The sequence below is a fragment of the Mercenaria mercenaria genome, chromosome 12 (assembly GCF_021730395.1).
Source record: "Mercenaria mercenaria strain notata chromosome 12, MADL_Memer_1, whole genome shotgun sequence".
Lineage (NCBI taxonomy): Eukaryota > Metazoa > Mollusca > Bivalvia > Venerida > Veneridae > Mercenaria > Mercenaria mercenaria.
This window is the reverse complement of record NC_069372.1, coordinates 14,580,709-14,606,190: the sequence shown is the minus strand read 5'-3', so window position 1 is coordinate 14,606,190 and position 25,482 is coordinate 14,580,709. Positions and strand designations below refer to the sequence as shown.

At 35.3% G+C, this 25,482-nt stretch overlaps 1 protein-coding gene across 1 annotated transcript in view; it reads left to right on the top strand.

Moving 5' to 3' along the window:
• The window catches only part of LOC123534222 (uncharacterized), a 35,172-nt gene extending 11,482 nt beyond the window's left edge, over positions 1–23,690 (top strand). Inside the window, exons 7-16 of the mRNA XM_053520447.1 lie at positions 1,395–1,568; positions 1,930–2,141; positions 3,177–3,271; positions 8,717–8,833; positions 10,241–10,319; positions 10,829–10,957; positions 13,826–13,958; positions 17,776–18,518; positions 22,080–22,343; positions 23,563–23,690. Of these exons, the coding sequence (XP_053376422.1) occupies positions 1,395–1,568; positions 1,930–2,141; positions 3,177–3,271; positions 8,717–8,833; positions 10,241–10,319; positions 10,829–10,957; positions 13,826–13,958; positions 17,776–18,518; positions 22,080–22,343; positions 23,563–23,690 (2,074 nt within the window). The remainder of the gene's footprint in view (positions 1–1,394; positions 1,569–1,929; positions 2,142–3,176; positions 3,272–8,716; positions 8,834–10,240; positions 10,320–10,828; positions 10,958–13,825; positions 13,959–17,775; positions 18,519–22,079; positions 22,344–23,562) is intronic.
• Positions 23,691–25,482: the final 1,792 nt, after the last annotated feature.

Here is a 25,482-nt window from a genome sequence, read left to right as displayed (position 1 = left end):
TTTGGACCACATGCATAGTTTTGTATACCGAAATGAACTTTGATCTTGAGATTGACCTAGTGACCTTCTTTCACATTTCTGAAGCTACAGGCTTCAAATTTGGTCCACGTAATATTTTTGTGTTCTGAATTGAAATTTGAATTGATTTTTGCCTAGTATCTACTTTCACATTTCTCAAGCTACAGCCTCCAAATTAGAAGCACATGCATAGTTTTGTCAACCGAAATGAACTTTGACCTTGAAATTGATCTAATGACCTATTTTCACATTTCTCAAGCTGCAGCTTTCAAATTTAGACCACATGCATGAACCACATGCACAGTGTTGTGTACCGAAATGAAATTTGACCTTGAGCTAGTCTTGAAATTTGGAACATTCAAAAATTGCTCAATGGTGGGCGCCAAGATCACTCTGTAATCTCTTGTTTCATAATGAAAATAAAGTTGACATTTAGAGGATGGGTTCGTAGTATCCCAGTCCACCATGGATAAGATATTTAATTTAAACCCTTTTTAAACAAGGACGCAATCTGTTTATTGAGTGAAACTGTTGTGTGAACACCGTTAATTAATCTTAATCCTGTCCATGTTATATCAGTGCAATCTTTATGGAAAAGTAATTCATCTATGTTACCTGCTACACCGTCGTTCATGTAATTTGTTTTATTTAATCCAAACATATTTCTAGATATTTTCCCTTAATTAGACGCATATATATTTATTAGTACAGATGTTTTTTTCCAGCATTAGCGTTTTCAAAATATCATACCTGAAATCTTAACTTAAAATAATCATCTGTTTGTTATCACATTTTACTACAAAAATGTCAAACTCTTTCTCCAGGCCATTTCTTTATTTTTTTTTTCAAAAAAATATTTACCACTATAACTATTATGCATGCTATTTTCATGTCTCGTCGTGAGGCGTGCATGCTTTTCAGAAGATAATAGGTTGCAAATCACCTGAGCCTACGGCAAAGTTTTAGTGGAGTTGGCGTCATTTATTCAAGAATTATTTTACAGATCAAATAACTTATTTTCAGAAAATGATACTGTATTTTCTTTCAGACTGCGCACTTTGATGCAGTTAACTACACATATCACATATATCTAAAATTTGTAGTGCCTTCTTGAAGCTTGATTTTAGTTCCATTGCGTGTATGAGTAGATTCGGATGTCTAACTACCAATATTAGTATATGCTGTTTTATACCATACGTCGATACATACACAAGTAACACTTAAACAAATTGTGTGGAACTAAAGTATTACATGTATTCTCTAATAATGTCTGTAGCTTTTAAAAATACCTAACATTTACAGATGTTTATAAATAGTTTGAAAATATGTCAAATTATTTAGTGCGTCATTTTCTAATTATTGTCTTTTTATTTCAGGGCTTTTTATTTCATTTCACCGTATTTTGAGAATGGAAACTTATTTGAAGTTATAGCACACGACAAACAATGTTCGAGTAACGATATTCATCTAAGTAACATCAGACGCAACAGAATATTATTCCAGATTGCATCTGCTCTAGATTATCTCCACACAGGGGTGCCTGACTCTAGGTAATACAGATGTAGATATGCATTTAATGAACTGAGAATATAGTTAAGTCTGTTTGAAAAATAAATGTTTACATTTATGACCTTATATATATATATATATGATAGAACCATGTTTAAATATACATGTGTCTAAATACGAGGTGTAAAAGATATAGCTGAAATATCAACCATTTTAATTCGTTGGCAACAACATTCGATTCTAAGGCCTACGTTTTACGTTTGTAATGATTCAAGGTTATAGCATACGTTAAGCGTTTTGACCTTACTAACCGTACTAGAGTAAAAAGGCTAACCTGTATACTTATATCATTACCGTTTCTAATCAGTTTTAATTGAATGATAAATCTGTTGTCATTTTCAGAGGTATAGTCCTGCACATGGATCTTTCAAGCACAAATATTGTTCTAGACAAAAACTGGAATGCAAGGCTGATCGACTTTGGTTTAGGGCGTGAAATGAACGAAGGACAGTCATGGGTTACACAGACAACAAAGTTCGGGAAAAAAGGATATTGGCCTACAGCCAACTATTCAAAACTAAGAGTTCATGAGGATTATTACAATTTCGGAGTTGGTAAGATTTTACTTGTTCTTTTGATATGTATCAAGGTACCATAAATGATGTTTTTAAGTATTCACACACACTTTAGTGAATGCTTTATTCTCAACACACTGTACATGCAGTTAAAACAGCCCTGAAAACAGCCCTAAAATCTGAAACGAATGAAATATCCTATACAATGAAATCAAAACAATATACAATCTGGATGGTGTTTCAGTTTACACTGAGAGTTAAACACGATTTAAAGGTTGACTGTGTTTATCGTACTATGATGGATTCCAATTCGTGTTGGTATCTTAAAGGAAACGAGGATACTGATATTTAAGCAAAGAAATCCTTTCATTACCAGAATCTAATTCGAAATTATCATATATTGATTTCTTCTTACGCCTTGTCTCATACTGTAAAATTAATTCCGTATGAAGCAAATCATTTCCACGTATAATAGATCAGGATTTAGTAGGTGGGCAGTTTCGGCTATTTCAAATTAAAATTTAGTGTCCTGAAACCGATATTAAACACGTTTTTGACCTTATAAACGACTGAATTAGCACGCCCATGCATTTTGCGTGACAGTGTCACACTATCGTGTGTTTTCAGTCCTCTTAGAAAGAGTGTTTTATATATTTTTCATAAATGATTTCAATAGTTATAGTTTGCCATAATTTAACAGCTCGACTACACGATTCTGTTTAACTCAATGAAATGTTTGTATACATCATCAACACGAATAATTAAATCTGTTAAAAACTCCTTTGGACGCATACAAGGAAACCAAGAAACATACAAGCAGACTCCGTTTAAGCCTGATAATGAGAGGTGATGAAATCTGCAACACCCTGCACGCCCCCTTAAACTGTTATATTCTTTTTATTCGTATCAAAGGAAATAATAAATTTTCTCTCTTTCGTTAAAAGGTGTACGCCGCGAAATAATTACAATAACACAAATGTTTTGAAAAAGAAATACCTGTGAAAAAGTAAAGTGTAATAGTTGTCAAGTCATTAACTAATTTAATTTGTGAATAAATATAGTCATCTTTTTCAGTAATAAGAGAACTTCTTACGGGAGTGGCGCCATTCATTAACGAAGACAATCAGCTTAGAAAATCAAGCGAAATGATCATTGAAATGCAACTGCAGGTACATACATATTGTGTATTGATATATTTTATGTATATATAGCGTCAAATTAATTTACATGTAAAATTTGAAAGTTGTTTCATTACAAATTACTATATCAAATATAGCACTTTATCCTACCTTTATGCTAAATTAAGGCAAAAATCAAGGGATATGATAAATTTTGCTTTATCAGTCAGTGAATTGATAAATCTTGCCGGACTTCTTTTTTGAATTTTAGCTCACCTGAGCACGAAGTGCTCAAAGGTGAGCTTTTGTGATCGCCCTGTGTCCGTTGTCCGTCCGTCCGTCGTCGTCAACAATTTGACTGTTAACACTCTAGAGGTCACAATTTTGGCCCAATCTTAATGAAACTTGGTCAGAATGTTACTCTCAATTAAATCTTGGATGAGTTTGATATTGGGTCATCTGGGGTCAAAAACTAGGTCACCAGGTCAAATCAAAGGAAAAGCTTGTTGACACTCTAGAGGTCACAATTTTGGCCCAATTCTAATGAAACTTGGTCAGAATGTTACCCTCAATAAAGTCATGGACAAGTTTGATATTGGGTCATCTGAGGTTGAAAACTAGGTCACCAGATCAAATCAAAGGAAAAGCTTGTTAACGCTCTAGAGGTCACAATTTTGGCCCAATTTTAATGAAACTTGGTCAGAATGTTACCCTCAATAAAATCTTGGACGAATTCGATATTGGGTCATCTGGGGTCAAAAACTAGGTCACCAGGTCAAATCAAAGGAAAAGCTTGTTAACACTGTAGAGGCCACATTTATGATTTTATCATCATGAAACCTGGTCAGAATGTTAATCTTGATGATCTCAAGGTCCATTGTGAATCTGGGTCATGTAGGGTCAAAAACTAGGTCACCAGGTCAAATCAAAGGAAAAGCTAGCTAGTTAACACTGTAGAGGCCACATGTATGACCATATCTTAATGAAACTAAGTCAGAATGTTAATCTTGACCATCTATAGTTCATATTCAGATCTACATCAGGTGGGGTAAAAAGCTAGGTCACTAGGTCAAATCAAAGGAAAGCTTGTTAACACTCTAGAGGCCGCATTTATGACTGTATCTTAATGAAACTTGGTCAGAATGTTAATCTTGATGATCCTTATGTCAAATGTGAATCTGGGTCATGCGGTGTCAAAAATCTAGGTCACCGGGTCAAATCAAAGGAAAAAGCTTGTTTACAGTCTAGAGGCCACATTTATGACTGTATCTACATGAAACTTAGTCAGAATGTTAATCTGGATGATCTTAGGTCGTCAGAATGTTAATCTTGATGATCTTAAGGTCAAGTTCGAATCTGGGTCATGTGGGGTAAAAAATAGGTTACCGGGTCAAATCAAAGGAAAAGTTAGTTAACACTTTAGAGGTCACATTTATGACCATATCTTAATGAAACTTGGTCAGAATGTTAATCTTGATGATCTCAAGGTCCAGTTTGAATCTGGGTCATGTAGGGTCAAAAAACTAGGTCACCAGGTCAAATCAAAGGAAAAGCTAGTTAACACTTTAGAGGCCACATGTATGACCATATCTTAATGAAACTAAGTCAGAATGTTAACCTTGATGATCTATAGTTCATGTTCAAATCTAGGTCAGGTGGGGTAAAAAACTAGGTCACTAGGTCAAATCAAAGGAAAAGCTTGTTAACATTCTAGAGGCCACATTTATGACTGTATCTTCATGAAACTTGGTCAGAATGTTAATCTTGATGATCTTTAGGTCAAGTTCGAATCTGGGTCATGTGGGTAAAAAACTAGGTCACCGGGTCAAATCAAAGGAAAAGCTAGTTAACACTTTAGAGGCCACATTTATGACCATATCTTAATGAAATTTGGTCAGAATGTTAATCTTGATGATCTTTAGGTCCATAGGTCAGGTGAGCGATACAGGGCCTTCATGGCCCTCTTGTTTTTTAAAACGACATCATCATGTGTAAACAGTTTATAATAACTGCTAAAAGACATATTTATGCAATTAATTTTATAAACGCGCTTTTATTAGACACGTGTACTATGTCACTATTGTATAGAGTATGCATACCGAATGTGCAAATACCACAAAAAGTTTTTATAATGAAAACACTCGGAGCAACATCTACAGCGTCTGTACGGTATTGTAGCTTTCTGTACTTAAATCAAGGTATATATTGCATCTGGAATGAATAAAATCATCGAGAGAAAACGGATTGCATTTTTTCTGACAAGCGGCGTTTTGGCGTGTATACATGTCACGTGTAACGTTTGCATGGCGAGAATGGGTATCCGACTTACAGTTGAACTTCGGATGAAACTTCACTTAAAATTATCCATTCCTGTTCAGCAGAACAGAGAGGTCTGGTACAAAACAAAACAATGCTAGCTTTGTTTTCCTGCTTTTATAAAAAATATTTGGCATTTTAAGACAATTTGGAGAGTGTATTAAATTTTTAATTTCTACGAAAGGCAGACTCAAATCTAGCTGGTGGTAGATATTGAATTATAATTAAAATGATTTTAGATCAGAAGGAAAGATAAAACGAATATTAGGTTACTGTCTTATAGATTTAAAATGTCGCGGCGAGAGCCTCGACTTGTATATTTTCTTCGACCCACTTAATAAATGTAAATTTATAAGACAATGACCTTATACTCTCTCTCTCTCTCTCTCTCTCTCTCTCTCTCTCTTTGTATATATATATTTATTCTTAGCATCCTTGTAAAGTCTTCTCCAATTTCTTTATGGCTCGTAGCCTGTTATATGTTTTATGATAAACACAGATGTTACCATTGGTGATGAAGTGTGTCATACATATATTTAGAATTCCAAAGTTAAATTACAAATTGTCCGTAAAAACAATTAACCCTCTTACTTTTAACAATAACACAAACGATTTAAGCATATTTGATGGAGTTCTTATCGGCAAAACATTTTAAAATAACCATTTACTTGAACAATTGTAGGAAAATTTATTTAGTATATACTAATTTGTTTTAGCTCGATTGTGATGAAAGCTTTAAACTTTTTTGAACCACTCTCGAGTCCGTTTCCTGGAAAAACCAGTACTATTGTCATATGAGAAGTCATGGTCATGACCCAAGTGACTCGATCCGTGACTATTTGATAAACGACATTGTGTCTGAAATCATTAGTCCTCCACCTCTGATTCACGTGGGAAAGTTGACAGTTACTTGCGGAGAACAGGTTTGTACTGGTACAGAATCCAGGAACACTGGTTAGGTTAACTGCCCGCCGTTACATGACTGAAATACTGTTGAAAAACGGCGTTAAACCCAAAACAAACAAACAAACAGTAACCCTTTAGACAACGGGCCTCCTGTTTATAAACTAGATTCAGTATGCATGGAAATGATCTTCGTTATGATAGCAATGAAAATAAAAGTAAATGCGTTAAGAATATGTTATCTCATTAAAAACAACAAAAGAACTCTCAAATCAAAATCAATCAGAGAGGAATAGCAGTCCTCGAGAGCTCTAGGCTCTAGACTCTGACGCAAGTCCTAAAAAGCTCAAGGCTCTAAATTTGTCACAAATTGTTACAAAAAACGGATTTGGTTTTGGGGGAAGCGTCCAATTTAAATTTGATGAAACATTGCTGGCTAAATCCACCGAAATAAACTTCGGTGATGAATGAGCAGAGGAACTGCCTAAACCAATTAGACGGAAATTTTCAAAACGACGAGTATTAGTCAGCAATATTGATGAAATTTGGTCAGCTGATATAGTTGAGATGCAGACGTTTTTTAAGGACAAGAAAGGTTTAAAGTACTTACTAACTGTAATAAATGTTTTAGTAAGTATGCTTGGATTATTCCATTTAAAGATAAAACTGGAGAATCTATTAGAGAAGAAATTGATAGAATAGTTTTTAAAGGAAGAAAAACTGAAAATTTATGGGTGGTTGAAGGAAATTTTTTTTTATAATAATTCCCGTTGCTAGGCAACCATCGGAGATGCTTCGCAGATCCTTGGCCACGGCAACTTTCAAGTCTTCTAGATTATCGAAACGAACTCCGCGTAGCGTCATTTTTAATTTGGGGAACAGGTCATAGTCACATGGACTTAAGTCTTGAGAATACGGCGGATGTGATAATATTTCCTATTTATAATTCCTAATTAGTGACGTCACCGGGTCTGATTTATGCGGCGTCGCGTTGTTATGAAGCAACACTACTCCCGCATTTAAGAGATTTCAGATTTCCCTGTTTTCGTCGGAATTTTGCAGGCCTTGGTGACCTAGGAGTGTGCCATTCGGAAGATTGCGATTTTAATTCAGGTTCATAGCTTCGTAACCACGTCTCATCTATTGCAACAGTCTTCATACCGCTTTAAATGTTTTTCTGCAGTTACTACCCTGTTTGTCATTTGGTCCCGATTCAAGTGATGAGGGACCCACCTCGCGGAAACCTGCCGCATTTTCAAATGCCTTGTTAATATCGTTTGAACTGATTCATGAGCAATTCCAACACCCTCAGCTAACTCTGTATAACGTCTATCTTCATCCAAAAAGTTCTTTACTTTTTCAACATGAACCTTGTCTGTAGCCTCGATCGGTCCTCCGCTGCGGAGGTCATCGGAAATGTCAAAATTTCCTTCAGCAAAACGTCTTACCCACCTATAAACTGTATTAAATGACACTGCAGATCCAACATAAGCTTCTGATAAATTTTAATGGATTTCCTTTCCTGTTTTCCCTCTCAAAAACTCAATTTTTATGTACGCATGCTGTTCAGCTTGACTTACCGCGGCCATGACGCTAAAGCGACCTCAAAATGAAGTCATACCGTGATGACGCCATATGACGCACATGCACGTATTCGGTGTCAACTAATAGCGTAATAGTTAATGGCAATGCGTGTCATGTTTTATAACTTTGCGATATAGGATGAAAAAGATATAGGACCATTAACAGAACTTACTGGATGACCGTCGTAGTAACATTAAACAATGATGATTAAATTTTAAAATATATAAAAAAGCAACAGAACAGAAACGTCAGATCAGTCAGTTACATACTTAACTAAATTGCTGTTGCTTACAGAAAGTTTTAACTTTTGCGGAAGAGTAAACACTACATTACAAATTACAGCTAATTTATGGGTTGCTTGGCTGCTTTAGCACTAGTTCCTGCTATTTGTTGTATCTGCTGGAGTTTTTCTATGATCTAAATAGTTTTCAAGGTATTTATTTCTGGTCCATTGAGTTTGGTGATTCCATTAAGAATTATTTTACAATTTAGTTCCACTCAAGCCCGTTGCTCCGTCGTTTATATAACTGAAACATTGTTGAAAAAGACGTTAAATCCGAACACACACACACGCACGCACACACACACACAAGCCGTTGCTATGAGTTGACTTGAGAAGTGCTGCGCATTTCATTACTTCTTATGATTCTCCGTTTTGTGCTTGATTGATTTTTTCTATAACTCTTATTTCAGAAAAAAATTTGGACAGATTTAGAAGAAGCGTGGAGCCTTATAAAACTCTCAACAAAATGTTTAAAAAGCAGGGAAGATAAAAACGTTTCTTCTGCAGACATAGTGAAAGACATTAAAGTATGTTCTTTTTGCATATCATTCAATCTTTATGTTGTGTTTAGGGTTGTACCGACACAATATTTGTAATATGGCGGCTTTTCAAACTACTAGTATTGATTGTTGAGGAGTACCCTGTTTTATGCATGGGAAGGAAAAATGTTTTCAATGTAAAATATGATTATGAACTATTCATTGACTACTATTCAATAATCATTGCAATACTAACTGAAGTTGTATCTTCATATGATTATAGTCTAACATTTTTTATTTCAATGATTAAAGTTATTGAAAGTCTGTCATAGTTATTTAAAATGGGTAGGGACTTCAATAACGGTTGTAGATGTCAAATTGCACTAACCCATAAAAATAAATGCCTTTCCCACTCAACTTGTGGAAAACATGTATTAATTACTTGGAAGGTTGCGGGGGGGGGGGGGGAGTGGCGTGCGTGTACTTTTTCGTTCTTTGTCCCTAACCGTACTATGTCGCTAGATTCTGAACCAGTACAAATATGTGCTTCGCACTTGCCCGCTTCCCCACAATCAGAATCCGTCGACACTCTTTGTGCCGTAAGAATGCCGATCACAATTCATTAACATGTTGGAAACGATGTAATTTTTACATTGTCAATTGTCATATGAAATTTTATGAAACTAATGAACAACTACTTCGATCTAAATCCAAGTGCCATTTTAGAGAATTTCATTCTAGGTAAAAAGAACTGTCTGATATTCATCCTCGTATTTTGTTCCAGACGACCAAATATGTTGTCAGCATTTAACGCCTACAATGTACATTTTTTACTAAATTGTAAAGTATTAAAGCTTAAACGTTGACTCCTTCTGTTGAACAACATTCGGTCACTAACTACATCACTATTCTATTTTATTTGACAGTTCATACAGATGATCAGCAAATTGAACTTCTAACTATGTATTAGATTTCAAAACTACATAAACAAACATATTACCGTGTTTCTTGTTTCGGTTATCTCCATTTTTATTTTTTTACAGGTAATAATTCTAACAGTATCGAATATATATAATTACTCTATTGGATGTGAGAGTTGTCTTAGTAAAGTAATAATTCTTTCAGACACTCATAGAAATTAGAACAAAGCGTCCATAGTAGTCACTTACTCGTAGAAATGACCTCATCTCATGTACACAGGCAAGATATTGAAGCAAAATTTGATAGCAAAAACTTATTTGGATCTGAAGTTCATATATACATAATAGTACTTCGAAAGGTGTAAAGCAGTAAATTTACTGTTGAAATCCACCATCTTGTGAAGCGAAGTGTTTGCAAAATAGTTGACAAGAGTTTTCGCAGGATCCCATGTTGCTTATCATTCGAGAAGAAAATGATATTAAAAGACTGTATAAGACATAATGAGATATCTGTTATTGCTTTCTTTGTTTTCAGAAGATGTTTCAAGATCAGTATTCAACACGTAGTACTAGTAACACTAGTACATGTGATTTATGCATTGTTAACCCATCAGGTATGCTTTCAAAGTTTGACCTTTGCATACATTGTAAAAAAAACAATTATATTTAAAAATGTTCTATAAGATGGAATTTGAGATAGCCAGGGAACTATTACTACATTGCTTTGTCAATTGTTTTTATCAAATCTTGGATGGTGAGCAGAGCAAATCATTATATATACATGTAGATAGCTCTTTAAGATGCGGGTGACCAATGTCTCCTTCAGTACCTTTACACACATGTGGCAGAGCCAACATGTAAAACGGGCAAGCAATGATCTACAAATGACCTGCACAGTAAACCTGAAACACCGTTTTTGCAATCAGATAAGTGTGCAGTCACTTTCTTCACGAGATGGCAGTCTCACAACAGACTGTGATTTTATTCTTGCATAGTTCTTTCGCATCTACGGTCCTATTCCAGAATACTTTATTAAATCAGATTGATCAAAATGAAGGTACATAATAGTAAAACATTTCTTTGCTTTCTAATGTCAGTAATTTACCATTTTATTGTTGTGTAGTTGATGGAAAACGAGCTCCTCCGCATCAGTGTTCAGAAAGAGTGAACGTTTGTACTTCATGCATGAGAAATTCGCACGTAAATCCGATCAGATGTCCAACATGCAATGAAACGGTTTTTCCAAAAATCGGTATATTGTTTTATTTACCTTTTTAGCCCACCATCATCAGATGGTGGGCTATTCAAATCACTCTGCGTCCGTGGTCCGTCGTCCTTCCGTCCGTTAACAATTTCTCGTTATCGCATCTCCTCAGAAACTACCAGGGGGATTTTGACCAAACTTAGTCAGAATGATGTATTGGTACCCTAGTTGTGTCCCCCTGAAAATCAGACTGGTTCAACAATTTTTTTAGTGAGTTATGGCCCTTTGTTTGTTTCTATAATTTACATAGATTTATAGAGGGAAAAACTTTGAAAATCTTCTTGTCCAAAACCACAGAGCCTAGGGCTTTGATATTTGGTATGAAGCATCATCTAGTGGTCCTCTACCAAGATGATTCAAATTATTTCCCTGGGGTTTAATATGGCCCCGCCCCGGGGGTCACAAGTTTTATATAGACTTATATAGGGAAATTTTTTAAAAACCTCTTGTTCAAAACCACAGGGCCTAGGGCTTTGATATTTTGTATGTGACATCATCTAGTGTTCTTCTACTAAGATTGTTTAAATTATCCCCCTAGGGTCAAATATGGCCCCGTCCTGGGGGTCACATGGTTTACATAGACTTATATAGGGAAAAACTTTGAAAATCTTCTTGTCCAAACCACAAAGCCTAGGGCTTTGGCATTTGTAATGTAGCATCATCTAGTGGTTCTCTACCCAGTTTGTTCAAATTATCCCCCTAGGGTCAAATATGGCCCCGCCCAGGGGGTCACATGGTTCATATAGACTTATATAGGGAAAAGCTTTTAAAATCTTCTTGTCAATAACCTACAACATTCAAATTTGGACCACATGTATGGTTTTGAGTGGCAAGATGAACCTTGACATGAGTTGACCTTGATTTTGACGTAGTGACCTACTTTCACATTTCTGTAGCTACAGCCTTCAAATTTGGACCACATGCATAGTTTTGTGCACTGAAAAAAACTTTGACCTTGACATTGACCTAGTGACCTACTTTCACATTTTTGAAGGTACAGGCTTCAAATTTGGACCACATGCATAGTTTCGTGTTCCGAAATGAAATTTGACCTTGATTTTGACCTAGTGACCTACTTTCACATTTCTCAAGCTACAGCCTTCAAATTTGGACACATGCATAGTTTTGTGTACCGAAACAAACTTTGACCTTTACATTGACCTAGTGACCTACTTTCACATTTTTGAAGGTACAGGCTTCAAATTTGGACCACATGCATAGTTCTGTGTTCCGAAATAAAATTTGACCTTGATTTTGACCTAGTGACCTACTTTCACATTTCTCGAGCTACAGCCTTCAAATTTGGACCACTTGCATAGTTTTGTGTACCGAAATGAACTTTGACCTAGTGACCTACTTTCATATTTCTGTAGCTACAGGCTTCAAATTTAGACCACATGCATAGGATTGTGTACCGAAACAAACTTCGACTTTGACATTGACCTAGTGACCTACTTTCACATTTTTGAAGGTACAGGCTTTAAATTTGGACCACATGCATAGATTTGTGTTCTGAAGTGTAATTTGACCTTGATTTTGACCTAGTGACCTACTTTCACATTTCTCAAGCTACAGCCTTCAAATTTGGACCACTTGCATAGTTTTGTGTACCGAAATAAACTTTGACCTTAAGATTGACCTAGTGACCTACTTTCAAATTTCTCAAACTACAGCCTTCAAACTTGGTGCACATGCATAGTTTTGTGTACAAAGAACTTTGTCCTTGAAATTGATCTAGTGACCTACTTTCACATTTCTCAAGCAACAGCTTTCGAATTTGGACCACATGCACAGTGTTGTGTACGGAAATGAAATTTGACCTTGAGCTAGTCAATAAGTCTTGAAATTTGGAACACTCAAAAATGGCACATTGGTGGGCGCCAAGATCACTCTGTGATCTCCTATTCAATGATAATTTGTTCACTTCTTAAAGTTTTAAATAAAGAGTAACAGAGTTAATGACACTATTTAATTTTTCTGTTCGTCAGAATTGTCATATTTATCTATGCTTACTCTCTAGCACAAACATTTCCTTACCTATCCCAGTCATATTTAGAAAGAAAACATATGAACGTAAGATTTACGATTATTAGTAAAATGAAATTAGTCGGACAAGTCTTCTATGACTTATATCTATCAAACAATGCCGTCTTTTCACTTTAATTACACTTTAACATCGTTATCTTCATCTTTCACAAGTTCCATTATTTGGTATTCCAGGATTTTTTTTCTCTCAGTTGATGTTCGTTGTTTTTATTTTGTTCTTTATTGTTGTTGTTGTTTTTTTCCTCGAAAGAATCTGCAGATAGAAATTTTGATTGTGACTGACGCATTTGAATGATGCCTGGAATGCTATGATACCTGGCAACCAATGTAAAATCGAAGTTTTGAAAATTAGTTAATATGTCTAAATTAATATATTAGTGCAGTGTGATTATGAACCAATTTAAAGCATGTGGCGGTCAACGGCTATTTGCCCATGGCCAAAATGATGTGTTTCAATATTTTTACACATTAGCTAGGTGAATTCTAATACACCCTTGATCAGACTGTAGGTATGACCCAGGGAAGTGACTTCGCCACTGTACAATGAGCTATGAAATGGGTTTACATCCAAGATGACTGTTTTAGACTAACTGACTAGGTTGAATGTCCTTGTCAAAACTTCAATAATTTTCTCCTAAGTACTTTGTGTACAAATGATTTTCCAAACGGTTTATATTATGAACTTAACAGTTTCAAGGATCAGACATACATTTCAATGTTTCAAACCAGACTAATAAATAGCATGGAGCAAAGAATGTTCTGCTTAACTTCCTGTAGGAAAGAATTACTTAACCTGTCCTTTCTTAACAGGACACACCTATGCAGCAGTTTTGATAGCTGGGAATGATGACAAGAATGAAGGGTTGGCGAAGTCTTTCAGAAGTGACGTCTTGGCTTTAAAGGATGTTTTGTCTTCTAAGTGTCCTTGTGTAATTGGAATAAGGTAAATCACCTTCATCATGATTTTTATTATTTGTGACTATTATCATTACACGTGTAGGTTAAGAAATTTACTTGAACTTTTGCTTGTTTAAAAGATATCGGGACGAAATAAATTTTTTTATTGAAAGGTCGCAAGGCTTATTTCAGCGTGTCAAATTATTAATTTGATGTTGAATGTGCGACTGACTTTGAGCTATTTACAATCCATATTGGATCATTTGCCTTCAAAAGAAAAAAACGGGCGACTATGATATACATACACAACCTTTGTAGAAAATTTTATCGATTGCCATGACACCGTTTTTAAATCTTTGTAGTCGTATTTACATGTATGTATTAATCGTTGACCAGTGTGAATTTAATCGTTACTGGCTACGTATAATCCGTGTGTTTATGCAAAAGGCTGGTCTATATAAATCTAAATCTATATAAACAAGATATTACCCTTTAATCGGAGACATTTTGAGTGTCAAGAAAAATAACTGACAAAATTTTTAATATTGTATTTAAGAACACACTAAGGAAATTACATTAACGTTGAAAATTGATTCTAAATCAAGTTAAAGTGAAGCACATACTTTCGATCTGCATAAGTAGTAATGTCATTACCGGCATTAGCATGTAACGTAATGTTCACTCATTCTCAAAATAAGGATGTGAAGACCTGATATTGATAGCCTCGTTCTGACGACTCTTCCCGTTGGCCAGTCAGAGCATTGCTTTCAACATTTTGAAAGTGAACGTAGAAGTTTGAAAATCTATATTTAGCCTGGGTTTTTCATGTTTATGATTCTTATGACGACCACATCATGAATGCGCCCTCGTGTTTTGAGTGGGTACGGACTTGATCACGTAAGATCTGTATGCGAGGGGTCACGGGTCCGAGCCCAGAACAGACTGCACATTTTCTCACCCTGTAATATTTGACGCTATTGTGTTGCCAAATGCTTGTTGAAACTATTGGTTCAAATAAAACAAGATTTGCAAAAAACTAAAATAGCAATACCGGAAATCCAAATAATATACAGAAAAATGAATGTGAATTGGTCATCTTCCGATCATCCTTTAGAAGATCAAGTACTTCAGTCAGATTGACCTCTGCATGCTCAATACATTTTCGATGGCCGGGTAATCTATCACGCGAAGTTGATAAATCGTTGGTATGTAGATGCTCTATAGTTGATTTTACATGTCCTGTATTTAAGCTACTGCTCGTGTTTGTCTTCCGTCGGCGTTTACGACGTCTTTTATCAAAGCAGTTTTGTGGTCATCCCAGGGGCGTGATATCTGATTGAGAAATAATTGCCACAAATAAACTGCGTTTACGTGAACTGTCCAACAACTAATGATTATTTGAAATTTGGCACCGTGACGTCATAATCATGTACGCTAAAGAAAGGTAGACGACATGCCGTGTTCATAGTTTTAAAGTGTATCGTGTGTTCTTTAAACCGTTCGCATACATCGGACTTCAGAAAAACGTAGAAGCATTTTTAGCGCATCTACACCGGAGTTTCAGGGTGAGCTATTTTGATAGAACTCTGTTCCTCGTCCAACTTCTCATGAACCGCTCGGTGGATTTTTAAACATATTTGTTCCGTAAGGTCCTATCTTCATTTTCGTATGGTTCCAATTGACTGATTTTAGAGTCCCAAAGAGGAAAAATGGAAAACACGACTTCCCTCTTGAACTGTACTGTGGGTCATCACTTGGTCTGTAGCATCGTTATAAGGTCCTCTCTCAAATGTTTTCAGATGATTCCTCTTGACTGATTTTAGCGGCTGTCAGGGTGGAAACTATAAAATAGTAAAAAAAACAACTTTTTACTAAACTCATCTGTTATCATTAGTGTGGCATAAATACATTTGTATATTCAAGGTCAAATAGTCAGTCTCAAGTGAGCGACTTAGGGCCAATAAAATAATTATAAAACTATCTTTTAGAAACATTTTTTATTTCTTAAATATGGACAAAATACAAACATGTGTACAAATACTGCAATCGGTTTTCAATAAAGAGATGATTTATTCCCAGTGTCTACGATTTATTGGAAGCCCGTCCGCTTAGCTCGATAGGGAAGGCGTTGGTCTACGGATCGCGGGGTCGTGAGTTTGATTCCCGGGCTGGGCGTATGTTTTGATAAAAGACATTGTGTCTGAAATCATTCGTCCTTTACCTCTGATTCATGTGGGGAAGTTGGCAGTTCCTTGTGGAGAACAGGTTTGTACTGGTACAGAATCCAGGAACACTGGTTAGGTAATCTGCCCGCCGTTACATGACTGAAGTACTGTTGAAAAACGGCGTTAAATGAAAACTCAACAAAAAAAGCACAAAAAAAAAAACAACAACAAAAAACAAACAACAACGATTTATTGGAACACCTCTGGACATGATATTTGTCCAGATTCTCCGTCAGTTTATTCTTCAATAGTTTTGATTTTGTATATCCTGTAAATCTGAGTTACGTTGGAACATGTAAAATGGTTTCGTAGTTTATGATGATAGTAGTAATTTTTATGCTCCCTAAAATATTTGGGGGAAGACATAGCTTTACGCTTGCCCATATATTTGAACCATTTGGGATTGTCATTCAGCATACCTGGGATTTCAGACAATAATCGGAGTTAGTTTGACTTAGGACCTAAAAGTTTATGTCGCATGAATCTCAAAATGTATTTGGCATAAGATTATATGAAGCATCACAGAAATGATACTAAGCCTGTGAAATTGTGCATTACTGGTTTTGATTGAGATTTCACTCAGCCACACCAGAATCTGGGACTTTGACATAGTCGAATTATTCATGAAAGGTCATATAAGCCTGTGTCGCACTTATCTTAAAACGTATTTGACCTAGGGCCAGGAAACATAATAGGATTATTATTCAGCACGTGATTCAGACGTTGTGCCTCTGCAGTTTTGTTTTAGAGTGATAGCCCTTGTTTTAGTCGAAAATATACACACAGGGCATACAAAATTGAATCGCAAATATCTAAAAATATTTTACTTATGGTCATTCACTATGAGAAATACTCCTATGCGCTTAATGGTTTGTGTTAAAATGTCAAACTATTTGACACAGAGTCGTGAAAATCATGTAGAAATATCATTTAGCATGCGAATTGTGAATCTGAGTTTTAATTTTGAATTCACTCTGCAAGACCATTGTTACGGCCATTGTCTTAGTCAAAATATGTATTAAGGGCATACAAGTTTGTGTCCCATGCATCTCAAGAAGTATTTGACATAGAGTCATAAAACATTAGAGGATTGTTATATAACATGTGAAGCTGTGCACATGGTGCTTTGTTTGGTATTTCATTGCATACGTCATATACAACTTTCAGTGTCGCCATCATATCGTTTATAAAAGACATTATATCAATATGATTCGGAAAACGGCTTCAAGAATTTGCGTTGTTATTGGTGTTTATTGTTCCTTCTCATTCTTATGAAGTATTGTAAATCGTTTACAGCATTTAATTGGGAGAAAAACAAAATTGCACAAGCCCGTTTTCGTTCATAAGCCAAAGGATTAAAATATTAAGAGATGGTCAATAAGTTAATAATATGGTTCAAAGCGAATTCGTTCGTTTTGTAGTATAGGAAAGTCCGGATATAACAAATAAACTTAGCTGCACACGAGGAATTTTCTATAACCAGATTCCACTTATATGTGACAATCACTATATTTTGTTATATGAGAAAACATGGCCATCTCCATAAGTTTTATTTGACACAGAGTTGGTTCTGTGATGATATCATCTACTGTCCGCGTATTGCTATTGAAAACATTGATGCTATTTTCTTTTTCAAAGAGACGAAAATATCAAGATGATTGCTCCCTCTTGCCCAGGAAAGGCAGATAAACTCAATATACAAGTTCATGAGGCATTTCGTTCTTTGGAATCCAAGCAGAATTTAGGCACACTGTTGGTATACTTCACTGGACATTATTCCCCAGACAAAGGATTCATTCTTGGTGGTCGAGACGATGTACTTACGTTGACTGAAATACAAGACGAAATAAAAAATATTTACATACAATGGGGCGAAACTGCGAGGATATTTATGTTTCTAGACTGTTGCGAGGCACCATATGTCCCTAATATTCCAAAACTCCATGTAAAAATGATTCAGATTAATGCATGTAGACCGGACGATACGTGTTATCAGCCTGTGTCTGGCAGCAAATTCCGAATTTTCTTTTGTCAGGCTCTAACAAGAAGAGCTTTCAACAAAAATTGTTATAATTCTAATCGTTCCTCTTCGGAGACCGAATGTAAAGACTGTGTGATGTCAGAAGAAATTATTACAGTGCAACAGCTTCAAACGTACATAGAAAAACACATGGACAAATGTTTTAAAGGAAAGGACCCCATATTGTATGTGCACGGTGCCACGGCAGATGACTCATGCATCGGATACAATGTCGACTTTGTTAACGACCTGAAGTTTTTGTTCAAGGCAGAATCAGGAACAACAACAGATGTTGTTATTAAACATGAAATGTTTTGCGATGTCAAGTTCTTAAAGAAACACATACTTGAAATAGTTCTTGGTGAGTACGATTTGTTTTGTTAAATTCAATATCTCTCTTATATGCTAGAGACGATAAACTCTTAACAGACTTAAAATATTATCACACCTGCCTTCCTGGACATGTGATAGGGATGAAAGATAAATACATGTACAAATACGATTTAACTTAACTTTCCATACATGTCAAATAAACGCTAAATATGTTAATCAGTTAAGCAGAATGAAGGTAGTTGTTATTGCAACTTCCGTAATAATCACTTGTCTTGCTTTGAATAGTCATTATTAGCCTGATAAACCTATATTTGTATAGGCTTAGGAATCGTGGTAAAGCACGTCGTTTCTGTTAATTGAGTATATAAGAATTCTACTGGTTAAAGACACTAGAATTTTCTCTCGTCAGTCCGTCCGTCCACACTTTCTTGTCAGTACCGTAAATCTGCAATCCATCAAGAGATGTAAATGTCACTTGTCACACATATTAAAAAAAAAAATGAGACGACGTATCAAACAACATGTTTAAACCAAATCATAAGAAAAAGTTTGTACTGTTGTTACTGTAACAGTTACAATTTGGTGTGTCATGATTGAGACTTCACCTAAACGTATTTCGATTGCAAGGGGAATGTAGCACACAAACAAACCTTTAACTATAATGTGACTTTTTTTCGATTTTTACCTGTTTTATAAGAGAATATTTGGTATCGTAAATATACATGTTAGATAATGAGTTTCAGGCTACACTGTTCTGTTAAATTTCTATGTTCTTTTACTGCAAGGATTAAGCAAAATACGCAGGTATAATATAAGTCAAACCTAGTCCAACTCGTTACGTAATTATCACCTTCATTTTATTTCAGTCTGATATTGTGTCCAACTCAGCCTCGTCCGGAAACGGCATAATCATTAGTGATTAACACCCTAACATAAAATATAAGCTTCACAGTATGTAAAACGAAAGAAAGATTTTAATTTGCTGTAGATAATGCATTTTTCTCGTGAACAGAATTTATTAGACATGTTCTGCAGAAGAAGAAAAAACTATAGAAAAACAGCTATCAGATAGATGATTGAACATACAGCATGTATCACAGTGTGAAATCGTGCTCGATTTGTTCACAAAATTTCTTGAAGAAACAAGTACATGAGAATGGATATGAAACGTTTTCCAACCCTGCCCATAAGATCTGATTTGTTTTTAAATTTTGTAGATCTAATTTAACTTTACATCGTGGTAAATAATAATATTGCGCTAATACACTTAGAATAGCCTGAAACGTTGTGCTTGCCATTACTGCTATCCGGTACCTGACTGTGAAAGTAATGCGCCAAAAGTGACGTAATTAAGCTATGACGTCATGAGTTGCGAACAACAATCTATTATGTAGGTCAGTGGGTGACTTTCGTCAGGTACTGCGAAGTCCTCATGACATGATATGTCGCGTATTTCACAAGACAAGCTGAAGAATAATTTTTCTATTCAGAAATATGGTGTTTTTTTTTTTTGCCATTAACCCTTAGCCTGCTGGCGGCAGATGATTCTGCCTTTGCGACCAGTGCAGACCAAGATCAGCCTGCACATCCGTGCAGTCTGATCATGGTCTGCACTGTTCGCTATTCAGTCAGTAAATTTTCAGTGAAAACCCCTTTGAGTAATAAGTGGTACTGTCCAAATTGAAAGATGGACTAGTCCATTATAGAAATATAGCAGGTTAAGGGTTAAAGTAACATTATGTTTGCAATCATGTCTGAACGACTAAAATACCTCGATTATGCTGTTTCTTAATAGTCGTTGCTTGATACGGACCGTCAGGGGAGGTAATTAGAGTTGCGCATTGGACTAGTTCAAACTGAGCCTGCAACATTTTCATGTTTGTCGTGTTGACTACCTGTTATGTTTCCATTTCTTCTGTTTCTGTGTTTCATCTTCTGTATTTCAAGTGGTAGTGTTGCACAAATTCCTACACCGTCAGAAAAGTCAGCACTGAAAATTTTTAAGGAGACTGTACTGAATTACTAAGGCGGGTTCGGGGTTATTCAGCCGTTTAAGCAATGTAATACCATATAGCACACATTACAGTTTTTATTTCGTATTCTAGTGGGTCTAAATATAGATCTGAGTGTCCCGCACATTTTCCGGTGTTAATTGTGGAAAAACATCGTACAACTTGATACCAAGTCAAGGTAATCACTCTCAAGTATGCATGATCGGCCCATGTCGGCCGTTTTCGATGCTGTTCGGCCACTATGTAGGGTTTCGGCCAACTTGTCAAAATTGAAATAAAAACAATGCTGTATTGATAAAAATATGTAACCATTCTTTTAACAAGGAATCAAATTAAGCTTTGAAAGGTATCTACGTTGTAAATTCGGAAGAATGAACATTTGGAACATGTCATATCCCGTAAATCTTTTAATGAACCAGTTTCAGAATTTAAGAATGTAGACGGAAGAACAAAGTTGTAGATAGAGCATGGTCATTATCCTAAATCTTATCAACAAAAGTCGCGCTGCTACTTGTTCCTCATTCAATTTAAACGTCACACCGACACAATTATAGGTCCTATGCGACTTTTCTTATTTTGATGGTTGAAAAAGACCCCTGGTGCCTTTCCATGCATTATTTCATCACGGACGGACGCTTGGGTAGAACCACCGACCTTTCGTAAACCAGCTGCATGTATGACTTCCTCATATGAAGAATTTAATGCCCCAGGGAGCCTCGAACAAACGTCGGTGAAGGATAAGTGTTTCCGTGTCAGTGACCTCAGTTTAACTGAAATATAAAGAAAAATACGCCAAAGGACTGGTCTTCGCGGTCTCTGGTTGATCCATCATGATGACAAATATATATTTCATAAAAGTGCGACTGTTCAAAGGTTTCTGAGAGATCAAAAGATGGTACAAGTGAATCATCCCACTTTTGCACAAGATGTAGATTTCTAAGGCCTTGTAACTTTTTTTCTCTTTCCAAGACTAAAAATGATGCTGACAGGGCGCAAACTATAAATATACATGGCTTGGAAGTTGTATTTTTAGTTTCTTAAGATCATACAAAGGAAAACTTTTCTGCAGCGTTCACCTTGGTTTTCTCCACTGCTGAAATACGCGGAAGTCTAGATCGAATACTTTGAAGGGATAAACTAGATTTAGTCTGTACACAGACTTTGTACCATATTCCAGCACGATTTTAATTATTTTTAGTATAACCCTCTTCCAAAAAAGTACCATCCTTATGCTGATCGCAAGAAATCGCATTTATTATCTAGATCTCTGCTGCTACACGTAATATTTTTTGTTCTTTGGAAATTTGTGTGCATGTTGAGAGTTCCGCTTGGGAAGCCGAATTTATTGCATGTGGCGTTGCCTAGGGATCCGATTTGTTGGTCTTTTTGTCTTTCTCTAATCAGTTAAGAAATTGAAATTAGAATGTTTTGAATCAAAACATGTAATGCATTTAATTATTCGTCACAGTTAATATTTTGAATACATCTGTGTGGATTGGCTTAAAATTACAAATTGAATAATATGTAAATGATACATAAAACATATTGACAAATACATTGTATTTCATTTATTGCAGGTGAGACAGCTTCCGATGGAAAGTTGAAACTGACACCAGTGGAGTTTTCCGATGCAGTCGCTTTACACATTCATGATGGATCACAACATGGACTAGAGCTCGTATCAATGCAAAAAGTATCATGGGCTTTAGATGGAAAACGAGAAATTGTCGCTTGTTACCGAACACTTCCTAACATACTCAAGGGATTAGTTGTGGTGTTCATCGAAACTACATGTATTACTGAATATCTTAGTAGTAAGGGATTTCTCGTTGAACAGGCAAGTTCTTTTGTTGTTAAAAAAAATGTTTTGCAAACAAATGACATTCGACTAAACTGAATTTAGGTAATTAATCTCTTAGAATTTGTATATGTGTCACCATTCTAAGTTCGGATCTAGTTAATGTTGACTGTTAAGGGGTTGAACTGCTACAAGCCGGCCACGTCTAAATTTCGTAAAGTGGTAGAGCTAAAATGTGGCTCAACATATAGTATGGTAACATTATGTGGTCAGTCAGTCAGAGGTCAGTCTACGATGTGTAGACTTAGTATTAAGTTACTCGCAAGAACTCCAAAGACTTCCAGTCCCTACAGCTTTAATTAACAAGTCCATCAATAATAATATAGCAAATAAATCCGATGGTGAAATTAGCAAAAAAATGTAAATCCAATGGTGAAACGAAACGTTAAACATTGTATATTATGAAGTCCAATTTGTAAAACTGATATAGCAGACTTAGAGTGAAACAGTCCTAAATTAGCTACAGTAAAATAAGATGGCGAACGGACACTCCTAGTAGCGAACATTATGCTACCAATCTTAGTTAACTTCTCTGACTCGAAGTCAATCTCCTTCACTTTTTTAAAAGAAAATGTGCAAAATGTCCCTTTCAAAACTCAACCAAACAAATTATTCATAATGATTCACCAATAATTTAAGAGAGAAAAAATCAGCCAATTGGACGATACATTACATACGAAAATACAATATTGCGTAAGGGAAATTTTATTAACAACTATCACCTTTAAGGTATAGCTTGTTTGACTTAATCAGAACCCACCAGCCTTAACAGGAAGTCAGTAACAGATCCTAAAGACATAACAATAGAAATTAAAACTGATACAATATTAAATGGCTTCCAGTACTAAGTGTCAGAGTCAAGATTACAGACATTTGATCAACAATAAATACATCAACTTTTTAGATTTAAAGTAAACTATATACACAAATTCATTAGAAATATAAATTTTAAAAATGATAATAAAAGAATTTTTCCAGAATGTATTACGAATGCACAATGTAAAAAAGCAATATGAACATTCCTCCAAAATTGGTGTACAAAATAACATTATTTTCTGTAACTATTGTTCTTCCTACATGTTCTTCTGAACAAAAATGATAGTGCTAGATGCAAAAATGCTGCCACAATTTGACATACGATTGTTTTCATCATAACGAAGTACTGTAATATGCAAATCAATATTGAAATGTAATCTATAAAGTATTTCTTTGGGAAAATGATACCAAAACGCCAGTCATACACATGCTTGTGGTATCAGCAGGTATTGACACATTAGAAAAAGATGCATCTCGTGATATTTTTGGGTATAATTCAGCTATAGCCATGTAGGATGTGTAAATTAGTACTTTGAAGCTTTACATGAGTTTTCGTGTTTTTTTTTCAGGAAGACGGTATGAATGCAAAATTTGCATTTGAGAAGCTTAAAAGCAGATACAAAGAAATTGAAAACGAGATTGACAGTGAAATGTCACAAGACAAAAAAGATGCATTGCGTAGATTCCTTGATGAGCTTTTGAAAGTCATGAAACAATGGGACCAAGCAGATGTAAAATAGATTTTATTTTTCTCAAATAACTCAGTCTTGCTGCACATTATTCTTGTTTGCATATTGTCTTTTACATTACTTTTACAATTGTCCATATTAAGACAAAATGTTTTGTTTTTCTCTAGAAAGAAGTTGCGCGGTAAGTCTTTAGATGGATTGATTACAAAAATATAAATATATATCTTGTTGATCTAAAAACCCTTCAAAGTGTAACACTTAAGACATTTAGAAAATGAATTTGCTTAAAATGAAAATGAACCTGTGAATTTAATTTGATCATCATGTCAAAGAATAACATTTTATGGGGTAACTTGTTTCGTTTATTTTAATTATAGTTTGAAGACGAGTTTAAGACTTAAATACAAATATAGTAAATGTTTCGGAAAAATATTTATCGGTGGTAAAAGAGAAATTGTAAATTTGAGTGTTGTCTACATCATTTAACGGAGTGCTGTTTGTCAACGGTGGCTAAGATTAAGGTAAATGTAGCGAGACTGGTTTCTATGTAGAATTTATTGGAGAAACTTGATATATATTGTATATAAAATGTGTCTATTTCAACTGAATTGTTTAAAGAAAGAAGTTTTAGTCCACCTCTGCGCCAAAATGTAAATAGCTATGAGCTGTTTGTACCAATAGTGATCGTTTCCTATGAAGATTATTATTCAACTAAATTATTATTGAATTATTTTATGTTTTAAACGTTGTCATCAACTGACTGAACTTATTTGGCCTGTTTCTACTTGAAATGAATGACATTAATTTATATTTGCAGGACAAAGATAGAAGAGAGTTGAAGATATTCTTCCCATATTTGACTGATAACAAATGGCATGACTTTATGTTAATGGATCTGTCTGTCTGTCAGAATAGTTAAACGAGTGGTCTTCTGATTACAGTGCTTACTGTGACAGTAGCATTCTGTAAATCAGAAAGTTTTACACGGATATGCAGGCTTATCTTGGTCTGCACTTGTCGAGAAGGCAAACTCACTTGCCGGAAGCAGCCTTACGGTTAATGTACCTAAGACGAGCATTGTTGTGTTTTTACCGTGGCCGTTGCGCTCGTGTACTATGATGTTTGCAACTGACATGTAGTATCGTTGCAAACCTTATATTGTTGAAGGGATTATGGAGAAGTTCTGGAGTACAAACGTTTAACCGTACCCAAAGCAATGAAAACAACAAGTGTTAGATGCAACACTACTATTAGAAGGAAAGAGATACTGCACCTATGCCGATTGTTATGCACTTACCAATGTCCAGGAGCAATTCAACAATCCCGTATTCCTACATCTACATGGGGCTGCATGGTATAAATTGGCCTTTCAACATGATGCCTTACCTATTGTGAACGTTTTCAGTTACCATTACAATATAACTAACAAAAACACTTGCAGTTTGTCATGAATTGAATATCTATGAGGAAGAATCTCACTATTTCTTCATATTTAATGTACCAAATTGATGAAGAAAAGAAACTTGATCAACAAAGTTCACAAGTTCCCAAGTTAAAAATTGCTCCGAGCGAGGCAAATGTTGGATGAAATAATGTGTAAATTATTCTACACGATTA